This window comes from Anopheles bellator, chromosome X (genome assembly GCF_943735745.2).
Source record: "Anopheles bellator chromosome X, idAnoBellAS_SP24_06.2, whole genome shotgun sequence".
NCBI classification, from domain to species: Eukaryota; Metazoa; Arthropoda; class Insecta; order Diptera; family Culicidae; genus Anopheles; species Anopheles bellator.
The window spans coordinates 2,467,016-2,479,977 of record NC_071287.1 but is presented as its reverse complement, the minus strand read 5'-3'; the positions used below and the strand labels follow the sequence as shown (position 1 = coordinate 2,479,977).

The window sequence follows — 12,962 nt, the reverse complement described above, 5'->3', positions numbered from 1 at the left end:
GTGAAATAGATCGCTCAATAGATAATAGCTCATGATCGTGCTCAAAAATTATCTGCTCAATGCTAGTTCAAATGATAAGAACACAACAACAGCAATAATTGCATAATGTTGGGGTTAACCGCCCAAATACCGGCCAACAATGTTACCAACGCATCGATCAAGGACTCAGAGAACCGATGTTTAAAATCTTGCATTTGTAAAATTTGATTTGCTGGAATTTGAAAACTGCTGGACAAAAGAAATCAACACCAGAAAGGATAGAAAACAAGTAATAAACAAAGAAAGTAATAAACAAAACTAAAAGACACAATAATAAATCTACTGCTTACTAGTGAACAAAAATAAATTAAAACTGGCTGTGCTTGGATTTTGTAAGGATGCAATCGTTCATCGCCCTTGATTCGTAATTATTTCCAATATAATTCCTACCATACTTTGATTATGCATGTTGCTTGCTAACTTGCTTGCAATGAACTTACCCACGATTATAGTTGGAATTTATGAGCTCGCTAGCGCCCGACAGATGGCACTGCTCGTTCTTGCTTGTAAAATATCGCTAATTCAATCCATGCAAAATATGCGATGCGCTATTCGCGATAATCATTATTTAAAATCCCACAAACTTTTGATACTGAATTTGTTAGTGTGAACAGAAGAAAAGGTATATAGAACAAAGAGAATTTCTGTGACATTTTTTGACGTTTTCGACGATAGGCCTGTGGCGAAGATAGGTGACGGAATCGATGAAACCAAAATTGCACGTATTTAGCTGTTACAGTATCGGAACCAAACAAATTTTGCCCCTTTAATGAAACAAAAACTGTAAAATGTACCGAACCGATAGGTACCGAATGTACCTTTCTGTGGATTTGTTGTTAGTTCCATTGCTAACATTCTGTAACTCACAACTGAATGAAGCAAACATAAAACAAAAGAATTTGTTTAGTGTGAAATGTTACCTTAACGTAATGATTGATAAACAAATGAAAAACTTGATTTTTTTTATCGATACTTTACAAGATATCGAACACTACAGCCATCTACGGAGAAAATAATGGATTTCTTTTCCCCCAACCTAATGTAATATAAAATGAAGAGCCTTCCAACATGAAATAAAACAAAAAGTTTTAATGAAACATCGACCAAACACTTGACCATCAGTTTTCATTGATTTATTTGCACTGAAAATTATAAACATTTGTACAAATTTGGTAAGAAATACACGTGACAAACAAAATACAAGCAAAAAGATACCAAATAATAGATCTTATAGTCGAAGAAAGGAAAATAAGGCTATTCTGTAGTTTTAAAATCATTATTTAAAATTATTCCGATCTTCGTGTTGTTCGAGCTGTATCGAATCAAGAAACAGAAACCTGTTTCAATTAGCACGTTTTGTACTGCCAAAAAAGCAAAATTTGTGTTCGCATGGCATCACGGTACTGAAAACTTTCCGACTATTGTGTGATATATATTTGTGATTTTATAACAAAAAAAACAAATAAACAAAGAAAAAGTTTAACAAAAATGTTTGAGCTTATACGATATGCTATACTTCTTACTACGCCGAAATAATTCAATTAAAACATATTTAAATTTAAATTAAATGGGTTGTTACAGAAACTAAGGATATTGCAAATCAATCCCTAATGTGCAACTCAATATTTTAAATATATATTTTTTCACTTTAATTCGATTGGCTTAGATTTTTCAAAGGCGCGTTGGTGTGTTTCGATGAAGGGTTTGTAAGGTATAGCAAAAACCGATGACACTAAATACTGCGTATAAAATTGACAATTTGAATGATTGAAGTATCCTGGAAAAAAGCAATCCAAATAATGCAAACTAGTCGTTTCTGTAATGTGTATTATTCTCCTATTCTCCTATTAATATTGCTAATGTAATCTGTTTATTTCAATATCATTGCGCTCCATAAGTGTAAGTACATGTAAAACAGTTGCCATTGTTACAAGACTGAAAGTTTTTTTTACATGAAACGTGTGCCAACAGAACAAGAAATAGATCGCACGCTACCGTCACCGTTCCGACAATAATAAGAAAAGCATTGACCATTTCACTATAGTTCATCGATAGTTACAAAATCCATTTCCTATGCAATTTTCAATTTTCACAGAAACAAAGCATCGATTGGTCGACCGCCAATAAAAATCAACTGTACTTTTTCATGTTTTGTGGTAATGTATGTTATACTATAATTGTTTTTTTTTTAAATCCGCCATAAGAAAAACATACTGAAAAGATGAGAAAGAAATAAAACGTAACATCGATATGCACAAACTATTTGCTAACAAGCCTAGATTTAATCATTGAATGTACAAAACTAGCCTAGCAAATGATTTTGTGATACTTTCCAATAGGATAACTCTTTCCGTTTCGTTGTTGGCGTTTTGTGTACTTTAATGTGAGGCGGTTCGGTATACACTTTAATTGCCAAATACCAGCTAAATACCAACGACAATCACGGGAGCAATTCACGACGCAATTCAGAATTCTTACTCCACATCGTTTGGATTCTCTACGATCGAGTAAAAAGATGCTAAAATCCATTTGTTCTGTGTTTTAGCTTTGCTCTAGGATTTGCAAGTTTCAAGGCAAAAGGGGTATTTCTTACATTTTTATGTATCAAAATCACACATGTTCCATCATAAAAAACAGTATGCCAAATACAGCGATTTATAGTTTGCCTAACAAGTGCATTGTTTTATAGATAAGACTTTGGACACCTTCCTCTAAAATTATTAATAATGCATAGCGACCATCCATGCTTCCCTATTGTTTCTCTTCGCTCAACCTGCTAAGAACCGTTATTGATCGTTCAAATCCACCGGAATGGATGTGGTGAATGTCGGTGTTTCAAGTTCTTCGTGCTTTTTCATTTTCAACATCTGAAATAAGAAAATCAGAACAATATCAAATTAACATATTCCTTGGTTAACTTCGTCTTATATGAGATAATGCAGATGATTAGCGACTAAAATATACTAATACATAATAGGATCCGTGAATTGCCAATGTTCATTCAATGTTCAAGCCGACTTTGTTCCAATTATATATATGTCAACATAAAAAGTGTAGGAATAAAAACTACAGTCAGACGATCAGACGATTGACCGATAGGATCCAACTAAGATACAAAAACACACACATCAATGATATGTAAAACTACAGTTTTTCTTCAGTTTGATACGATTTTAGAAAAGCGATCATCGCCATACTTGCCAATATTTGTTTTGGTTTTATCTATTAGATCTCTTATATAACATTATAACAATGTTGAAAAATTGCATAGATGACTAGAAAAAATTGTAATGTTTAAGATGTTTATGGTGCTGTAATAAATATAGGATGTAGGATCCACTTAAAACGTTGTAACCGACTGGAATCACGTGTGCCAGGTAATAATCGTTATTTAAAAAATCAACGATGCGATAACGTGAAATTATAACTACTTTGCTATACGTAATTTAGTAAAGAAAATGAGCAAGCAAATACAACAAGCATAATGATCACAAACCACCCTAAGAAGATCCAACAAAAGGGATAATGCTTGAATTAGATTAGGTGTTAAAACTTGCGTCTTAAAAACGTACCTTAATGTCGCCTTTAGCCTGCTTGCACAGACGACCATTAGAGGGGGTAGTTATACATAACCATCCAAATAGTTAGTCCCCGCGGAGCATGTATGAATGTTATGTGACGGCGGTGATGGTGGTATGGAGGGACATAATTTAGAAACATACGAAAGAAATCGATCGGCGAAATACAAAAAAATTAAATGAAACAAACAAGGTAAAACGTAAAAAAAATATCTAAGAGTATTTTGATTAAAGCTACATTAATGTATTTTAACGTTAACGGTTAGCGTCTTTTACGACGAACTATAGTTCCTAGCGGGCAAAAGCGATAAAACATAAGACATAAGACAGTAAGCGATGTTAGCCGTAATGCATTACCATGATGAATTTTCAACAATGCACAGGTGGATCAGCTACAGCACATGCTGCCACAAAAACGTACCTGTTGAAGCTTGTAGTGATTAATGATATCTTGGTCCGCGGGACAGGACTGCGTGAACGCGTCCAGTTGATACATATGAAACATGTATCGCCAAAGTGCTGTCAGGGGTTTCTGCAAAATACGAAACGGATGTCAACAGCCTGTGGCATCGCATGGTCTCAGCAGCGTACTTACGGGTATGTCGAAATCGACAAAATATTTTCCGGCAACGCGAATATGTTGTAGACGGGGCATCAGCTCACAGTCAAAGCAGCACATAGTGTCGCCAGTTAAGAAACGGGTTCCTCTGGCCGCCAAGTGATCGTTGATCTTTTTCAAATGCACCAACAGTGCGTTATTCTTGTTTTCATCTTTTTTCACTAGCATTAACTTCAACTTCGAGTACAGGTTTTCGATCAGCGTAGCAACCTCCTTGTCCTGGATTACGTGCAAAAAGAGAAAATACAAAACAGAACAGTTCAGTTATTAATTTTAGTTGTGTGTTGATGGGCGCAATGGTCACGTCACCTGCACGAAAAGATTGTAGCCACCCGGGACTGATTTCATGATGTGCCGTTCTATTTTATCATTCTCTAGGATGGCGAGCCCATTATCGATCAAAATCGGAGGGTGTGTTGCCTCAAAGTTGGTGCGAAAATCGGGTGGCGGCTTCTGCATACACACTGTCGTTACCTACAAAAATTGTTTTTTGTATATAAAAATAAAGCGATAAGATTTATGGAAAAAAACGTTTTAAAATCAATCTAAGAAACACTAAAAGAGTTACAGCTGCTACAGATACAGCTGTAGTGGCAGCTACAGCGGCACAAGAATAATTTAAATTGAGACGTATCGATTTTCTTTCATGTATTCTAAATCTATTGTGTTCTTGTGTTCTTCTACATTTCCACCCAGACAAATTATATTGCTATTATATTACAATTAAAATTAATTATATTAGGTTGGTTAAAAAGAAATCCATTATTTTTGGGTGAAATTCAAAACTTTATTTAAGATACTTTTGATGGTCCAATTAACGCCAAATATTTACCTTTTTGTTGGAAAATTTGTTGCTTTTTTAAAATTACCTTCACAATGCCTCTTTCGTAGAAGGCTTAGTCGGGATTGGAGAAAAACTTGAGCAATTCATTTTCACAACCCTGTTTTGATCTCAGTTTTTCATCACTCAGGAAATTTTGTAATGCGTGGAAAAGGTGTCAATCGTCAAGTGCAAGATCCGGACTATACGATAGATGCATAAAATCTTCTCAGATAAACTCTCGGACTTTCTGGCGTGTCACTAAAGACGTGCGTAACATTTCATTGTCCTGGTGGAACACAAAACTTCTTCCGTTGGCCGATTTCGGTCGTTTCTGGTTAATTGGTAGCTTCGAACGGTGCAGTAATTGAAAGAAGAGATCTGAATTTAGTGTTCGACTACAAGGACGCAACTCATAACAAACGATTCCTTTCAAGTCCTACCAAGGTTCTACTGGGTATAACCTTCCTCACCGTTATTCCTGGTGTGGCCACCGGTTAAGCTGCTTTACCCCACGCTTAGACCACGATCATTTTCACACAGTATTGTATGTATCCCATTCCTCATCCCCAGTACCCATCCTTTTAAGAAATGGTTCGATTTCGTTCCGTTTGGCCAAAATGGTGCAGATGAAATGTGGATCTATCATGCTTTTAGGTGTAAATTGGGTGGCCACCAAACATCGAGCTTCTTGGTGAATCCAGCTTTGCGAAAGTGGCTAAAAACTATTCCATGATTATTCTTTAGCTCCTGACCGACGCTCTGACTACTAACATGTTGATCAACATAGATTATTTTTGAGATTTTATCGACATTTTCGTAGGCGGGTCAGCCTCTGCGAGGTACAACTTAAACATAAAAAATTACTTAAACGGGTCAACGAAACCGAAATTGCACATTACTAGCGATTAAAGTGTCGGAACCATAAACAGCATGCACAATTTCAGCGCTCTAGTTTGAATTTTCGCCTTTTTCGGACAAAAATTGTAAAATGTACCGAATGTTTAACTTGGTTGACCTTCATTGTTAAAACCTCATGCAACTCATAAACGAATGGAATAAATCATAAACAGTGAAAGCATTTTTTAAGTGTAAAGTATCAGCTTTAAAACGAGCCTAAACTTGAAACTGTACGATCGATACTTCACGATCGATCGATCGATTTATCGATCACTAAACCGAGAAAATAATGCATTTCTTGTTAGCCAACCTAATATTACAAATAGAAATATTTTTTAATATTATAACGTATTATACACGTTGTCATTATCTGAACAATTTTGTTTTATTTGTAATTGTTTAACAATCAGAATGATTAATTATAACCCCATCGTAAAGCAATATTGATTTTCCTCTTCGTTAATGTAATCTGTTAAACCCACCCACAAAGCCATAAGGAACAACAGGGCGCGCTCAATAAAGTTCGCAAGGGAACGAAATCGAAAAACCGGGACAACAAACAAATGATTTGAACGGTTAGGTTTTCCTCGACTGAATTTCTTGCAGTTCCACTTTTGATATACATGCTATCAACAACCATCTGGAACAGTTCATTTTCAATATCATGTTCGCGCCAACTACCGCCAACGTTTCGTGCATTGGGAGCTCGTGCTGCGAGTTTGTGCATATTTATGGACTCGCTTGAACGCTAGATGAAATGGTGTTGTTGACTTAAAAAATAGCATTCCACCCGGTTCCCAATGCGCCGCTCACTTTCGCTCGTGTTTACACCACAGTGGTTAAACGAAAAATCCATCCGCAACAAAGAGTAGAGGGGATTCGTTGAACCAGTAGGTAGAAATTCATGAGCGCTGGCGCACTAAGCGTAGCTTTTGGAGCTTCGCCCAGGGTTGATATCACCGTATTACATCACGACGGTTTTTTTTTTACAACGGACGCGGGCACACAACGGTACGCCATACTCGATTGCTTCCGTCAGCGCTTTTGCGGCGTGTTTAAAATACGTCAATGGCATTGCAACCACCCGCACGCCACCTTGAGCTAGACCACGGAAAAGCAGTTTCCTCCATTGCGAAGTTTGTAAACGTGGGTTGGGTTAAGGGCAGTATTGGAAGAAAATTGGGAGAAAAACAACAACGGTAGCTTGTCGTTTCGAGCGACCCGTCTTGACGCTTCCTTATCCCCTTCCTTCCTAATTCTATTTTCCTTCGTTCATCGAGGGTCTCAATTCGCTACATTTGATCGTCGCGAGTTTCTTTTGAGTTTTGCTCTATAATTCCATTTGCACAACGCCTCGCCGTGTGAAAATATTGCCCCCACCTGCCAACAGTGTATAAGTTAATAAATACAAACAGTACCTTCAGGCTGATCGTCTTCAGCTCGGCCAGCAAATACAAATCCATGAAGTATTCCTGGCAAAATAAACACGCTCCCTTCCGTCTACCATCGATGGTTGAGGCCTGTAAAAGAAACAAACAAATGAAGTCGAATGAGTCATATAGTTGGATGTAATCCGACATAGTAAAACGGATAGTTGTTTGTTTGAAAATACAAGTACATTACAAAAGACATATTTAATCCACCCATAAACTTGAATTTTTCTTATCAAACCCACGTGCTTGCTAGAGCCATTGTGGGTAATAAAGCATTAAAGGTAGAGCGGAGAAGCCCTCAACCGGATGCTCATATCGCACAGTTTGCCAAGCATTTTTGGACTCCGCCGCCATCAGTTCGTTCCCTTTCACATATGGCTATAAAAAAGAACATAGAGTGGCATTGCCCAACATCATGCGCAAGGCGAGATGCGGCCGCAAAACAAATTGTCGGAAACGTCTGGCAGATGACATCATCGGTTGGCTGTTGGCCCATCGCTTTGCTCCGCTACACACCCCATGGGCAATATACTCTTTCCCCGACGAATTGTCCATTTGCACCATCTTTCCCCCAGTGACATCACTAGCGCCCCCTCCAGCCATTTGCGCTGCAACCTTGCATGACCACAACTGTTTGTACTCGGTGGAGGACAAGCTGACACTTATCACCATTCAACTACCAATTTGCTCTTCAAAAGCGCGGAACGAGAAGGGTCTCGTTCAGGGCTGCGATTTGGTCACGCATTATTAGTGCGCGGCACACTACAATGGGTTCGATGGCGAACTAATATCACTTTTTGGTATTATTTAACCACCGTTTACATTATTTTCGTGAGTTCATACAGAGTAGAAAACTATGGGTCGTTACATCGCGAACGAAAAGTGTAACATTAGGTGATGATCGTCGTTTTTTTTTCTTTCATTTTTTATGTTCCAACGTGTCAACTTGCGCCGGCACGCAGAGTGTTGGCGCGGCGCGTGTTAAGTACCGCAATGGACCTATTGAGAACAAGTATGAACAGCACGGAGAGATAAGATAAGCGCGTCCCATAGGTCGAGTGTAGTCACCACCGATATACCAATGAAAACAACGCTTCTCTGAGCGGTTTATTGTTGCTCCCTATCCTTACACAACCCTACCCTAGCCTTACACAACCTCTCCCAACAACAATTACAATCCAAGTAAATTCCAAATTAGGACACAGGGTTTTTTAGTAGTACCATAATTTTAGCAAGCAGGTTTAACATTCGATTACATAGAACACTAACCGGAGGGATGCGTAAATTTCAATAGGTTTTTACAACGAGTTTACAATTTAAAAAAAAAAAGATAATACTCTGCCGCCGCAACACTGGGCTGTAGTTTACCGCAAATGCGTCAAATGTTAAGTGCGTTACGTGCTGTGAGCGTTGAGAACAATTCAACGTTCGATGCTGGAAAATGGGCGATAGATTGTTTGGTTCTGATTCTACATAGCTTAAAATACGTGAAACGCAAGAGACATCCCTTGAAAGTTCATGGGGCGTATGGAATCACAAAAACTGGTTAGAACAAATAACTATGAAAGTTAGCGATAAACAACGTTTATTAGCCCTTAACGCCCTTAACGTTAACGTTAACGAAAGTTAGCGCCCTTAACGTTTGCAAGCTCAACGTTTCCAAGATCATGGCAATAGGCAATAATAAACTCACCGTCCCCACCGGAATTCTGTAGCGAATTTCGATGAACCCATCGGAAACCCATAGAAATTGAGACATTTGATGTGGCCCATATTGCCAGAAAGCTAGACGAGCGAGGCTAACATTCCCTGCGCCTGCTACATCATTCGCGCAAACTTTACAGTCAAGGAGGGAATTGCTTTCCCAAAACGAAACAAAGAAGGAAGAGGATTTTGCACACAACACTGCTGGAGACTTTTACTAACTTACCTTAATAATCAGTTCTATTTCGGGCACCGCGCCGTTTCTGCTGGCTCCATTATCTTGATTTTCGTCCGACATGCTGCTGCTGCTGCTGCTACTACTGATGCACCTAGGGCGGTCGTAGTAAGGTGGAAAACCTTTTCTGTTTTTTTTTCACTCAAAGGTCTCAGGCACACCCTGTGGCAAAGCGATGGTAGTGTTTTTCGTTGTGCTGAGCGTAGAATGTTTGATGAAGTCGCCGAAGTTGATTGGGGCAGTTGCAAATCCGTCCGCCGCTTCACTGCCGATCGATTGTGGTGTTGGTGGCGGATGCTCTCTTTTTTGGCTTTCACGCTTCTGCGGTTACTACGTCGTCCGCTTGGATGCACCTTCACACTTTAATATTTTGTTGATAAGCTAAACACCAAAAAGTAAGGAAAATAATCATTTACACTATGCTCCGGCATTGGACACCTTCGTTTAACTGCACCCTTTCCTCTCATTCACATACACAAGCGCACACAAGTGCAGAAACACCCATACGTATGTTAGTACAAGAAATTCCGTCACATAAAGAGTTTTTGTGTCCCCGTGTTTCAGCCTTTGTTGTTCTATTCCTAGTAATTTTACTAGCCTGTCGGGAGGCGGGGCGGCGTTTGTATGAAATCACCATCCACTTGCTGCAAAACAACCCATTAGTGCAACAGTGCACGGCCGATGCATTGAAGGTGCAAACTTCTGCCAGAAACACTGCTTTTCGATTGCGTGTTCGATTTCTTAACGACGCAAGATTTGAAGCACACATACTGTGTACGAACACGAGACCGACCGGCCACACAGTAGGTGCGGTGCTGGAATTCAACTATGGCGACGCAAGTAGTGCAAACCATAACCTTCCACAGCGAATTGACGCAGACCCAGTGAATCGATGCGCATGCAAAGAAGCCTATTTTACGACACTGCTGCTGCTCAACGGTCGAAACGCGCGTGAGTCACGCGCACACGGTTCGGCGTAAACGTGCCGCGATCGAAACGTTTTTTTCCGCTCCTATCAGACCCACAAGACCTGTAAGTAGCGATGGACGACTTACTGATGCCCAACTCTTCCGAAAGCAGTACAATGAATATCCGAGACAATCCTTTCGCTTTTCCTGCACCGCAAAACGGTGACCAGTTGAATCGCGCGACTCAATATGACAGTTCCAGCGGAAGCGCTTCCATCCAATAGGGTTGCGGGGATCTCACGTAGGCTGCGCTATCAACCAACCAACGCCTCGGGCACTCACTTCCCATCCACGACTTAAATTTTGGTGGCGCCCAGCGCCGACTTGCAAGTGTGCGTTGGGCCCGTCGACGAGCGAGCAAGAAAGCGGAGTGCTGGAATTCGTGTCCATCGCACGCACACATCTTGCTGACGCCAGTCACGCATTGGTACACATTGCCCTTTCGTTACGATTCCAACCTCACACTTTTCTGCAACTGTACGCAAAGCAGCATTCGTTACGGCTAAACCCGATATCTTTCCTAGCATAGCAAAAGGGTTGCGATTGTATCAGAAACGCTCCCGCCATCAGCAAATTACTGCATGGTACCGTCATATCAACTCCAAATAAAAATAGAAAAGGAGTATGCGCTGCCACGAATACGCATTTACGTTGATGATGGTGCAAGCATTTCTTGAACATCCCTTACGAAGCTGGCAGCCCTAACAAAGCTTTCGCCTAGACTTACTGTAAAAAAGTTGAGATAGTAACGCCTTTCATGCCAAACTCACGCTCTTCTTAACGTAATTCTGTAGACGCAATAGGACGGTGCCTAGCTGACGTCTGACGTTACACTGCTGGTGTGAGATCTCGAACTCACGGAGAAGCCGGGTGTTGCATTATATGAACGCACGCTTACAAAATTGCACAATCAACGTATAATTGTACAACATTCGGGTGCTAGTAATGACAGAAGGTTTTTGTTGTTCAGTTCGTGATGGCGAATGTTTTTAATGTCGTCCTTTTGCGGCGCGTTTCGTCGCCCAGTTCTTCCAATGAACTGCTATACAGTAACTTGTTGGACAGGGTAAGGTGGTGGTTCCCACTCCATATAAAGTGTCACTCGTTTCGAACAGTATCCGTATCCTGAATCATCCGTATAACTGACATAATTCGAACTTGAGTGTTGAAAATGAACTAGTAATAATACCTTTCTGTTTCCTTATTGTAGCTATCTTCAATGTCTACCATTATAGCAGAGCCGTGTATCATTGAAATGCACCTTACTATTTAAATATTAGCATTTCTGATTGGTTTTTCAATTCAGCTGTGGAATGTTCTGGAACAAACGCATATTAATGAAACGTACTTGAAATCGTAACACGTAAAGCATCGGTCTACGAACTACGTAAAGTTTGTGAATATTGCATGTTCCTCTCTCGTTCGTTTCATCTCTTTATTGCTTTCTCGTGAATAGCCGTACAGCCGCACCCGTTGAAATATTATCGAGCTTACATTTTTTGTTAATGTAACAGTAGCTCAATCCAGCTTGAGCGCTAAGCGGCCACTGGTAAACCAGAAACTGGAACCCGAAAATGTCAAAAACCCTAATGTCAATTAATTGTGATGTTTTAAAGAATGTGTACTCGTTTATATGGTGAATTGTTTTGATGAATTTGTGCCGTAATATTAAATGAACTTGATGTGAAACTACGTTAGGTTAGGCTTCTAATCTTGAATCTTTTAGTTTGAATAACAACGAATAATACGAATATACTTCAGAGTGTTGCTACCGGCATTGTGCGCGATCGTGGCTTCGAATATTGTGATCGTAATACTTCGATCGTTAACCGGCTTGCCAATTGGAGATTTCCGTTTTCATTTCCCCGAAAGAGAATGATTCGCTATTTAGCCACCCGCACAGTACACAGACATTGGACCTGGCTAAGGACAACGACCGCTTCCGCTGAAACAAATCGTACAAAACTTCCGGGGGTGCTACAGGGTGATCCAATAAAGGTTCTCTTTTTCAGTTCGTTATAAAGCAAAAACGGCTTAATACTGGTCGATGGTTGAACATTTATTCGAAAGGTTCATTCATTACATTCATAAGCCATCTTCTTGGCGTAATCCCTTGGTGATAGCAAATGAATCAAATGGTGATAGCAAGGAAAAGCTTTCCATCGACCTTCACCTGTCTTGTGACGTTGGTTATGGTCATTCCAACAAGTCTGGTAAGTTTGGCCGGTACTCCGAAACTAATCATGGTCTCGTACAATTTTACTCGTTCTAACCGTACTCAACCATCTTTTCCAGGATCTGCCGAATGGTGAAGGTCTGGTCAGTGGTAGACTTTCCTCTTCTGAAGACTTTCCTTCCTGATAGTTGCCAACTCAGCGTACTGGGAATCAGCGTATGGGAGAAGCCGTTCCTGCCGAACGAGGCTGAAGATCTTATTGGCGGTGTTGAACACCGTTATACCCCTATAATTGTTGCGTAATAGCCTGTCCCCCTTTTTGTTTATGGGGTAGATGATGTAAAGATTCTAGTCACAATCCATCTGTGCCTGGTGCTTTATTGTTCTTCAGCCGACAAATGGCCCTTCGGGTGTCCTCTATGCTTGGTGACAGGAGAAGATTCGCATCCAGCAGCGGAGTTTCTGGCTGCTCAGCAAATTAGTCGTTGAG

The 12,962-nt window shown here is 40.0% G+C and overlaps 1 protein-coding gene across 7 annotated transcripts; it reads right to left on the bottom strand.

The window, feature by feature from the left end:
- Nucleotides 1–1,168: 1,168 nt before the first annotated feature.
- On the bottom strand, nt 1,169–11,181 carry LOC131214043 (chloride intracellular channel exc-4). Of its 7 annotated transcripts, none has more exons than XM_058208386.1 (8): nt 11,067–11,181; nt 9,320–9,709; nt 7,375–7,476; nt 4,546–4,710; nt 4,213–4,455; nt 4,039–4,149; nt 3,612–3,629; nt 1,169–2,906 (listed from the first exon to the last, which is right to left on the bottom strand). In XM_058208386.1, the coding sequence occupies exons 2-8, from the start codon at nt 9,389–9,391 to the stop codon at nt 2,826–2,828; spliced, it is 792 nt and encodes a 263-aa protein (XP_058064369.1). In that variant the 5' UTR covers nt 9,392–9,709; nt 11,067–11,181; the 3' UTR covers nt 1,169–2,825. The 7 variants fall into 7 exon arrangements, with proteins under 7 accessions (XP_058064369.1, XP_058064365.1, XP_058064364.1 ...); XM_058208382.1 differs by having other exon boundaries at nt 11,024–11,137; XM_058208381.1 differs by lacking the exon at nt 11,067–11,181 and adding an exon at nt 10,384–10,486.
- Between the last annotated feature and the right edge of the window lie 1,781 nt (nt 11,182–12,962).

Excerpts from the sequence above, each read along its gene's own strand:
- LOC131214043 (XM_058208386.1), bottom strand. The coding sequence starts at position 9,391 with ATGTCGGACGAAAATCAAGATAATGGAGCCAGCAGAAACGGCGCGGTG. Across the intron at positions 4,711-7,374 it reads TGAAGACGATCAGCCTGAAG|GTAACGACAGTGTGTATGCA; the intron begins GTACTGTTTGTA and ends CAATTTTTGTAG. Across the intron at positions 4,456-4,545 it reads GCTACAATCTTTTCGTGCAG|GACAAGGAGGTTGCTACGCT; the intron begins GTGACGTGACCA and ends CACGTAATCCAG.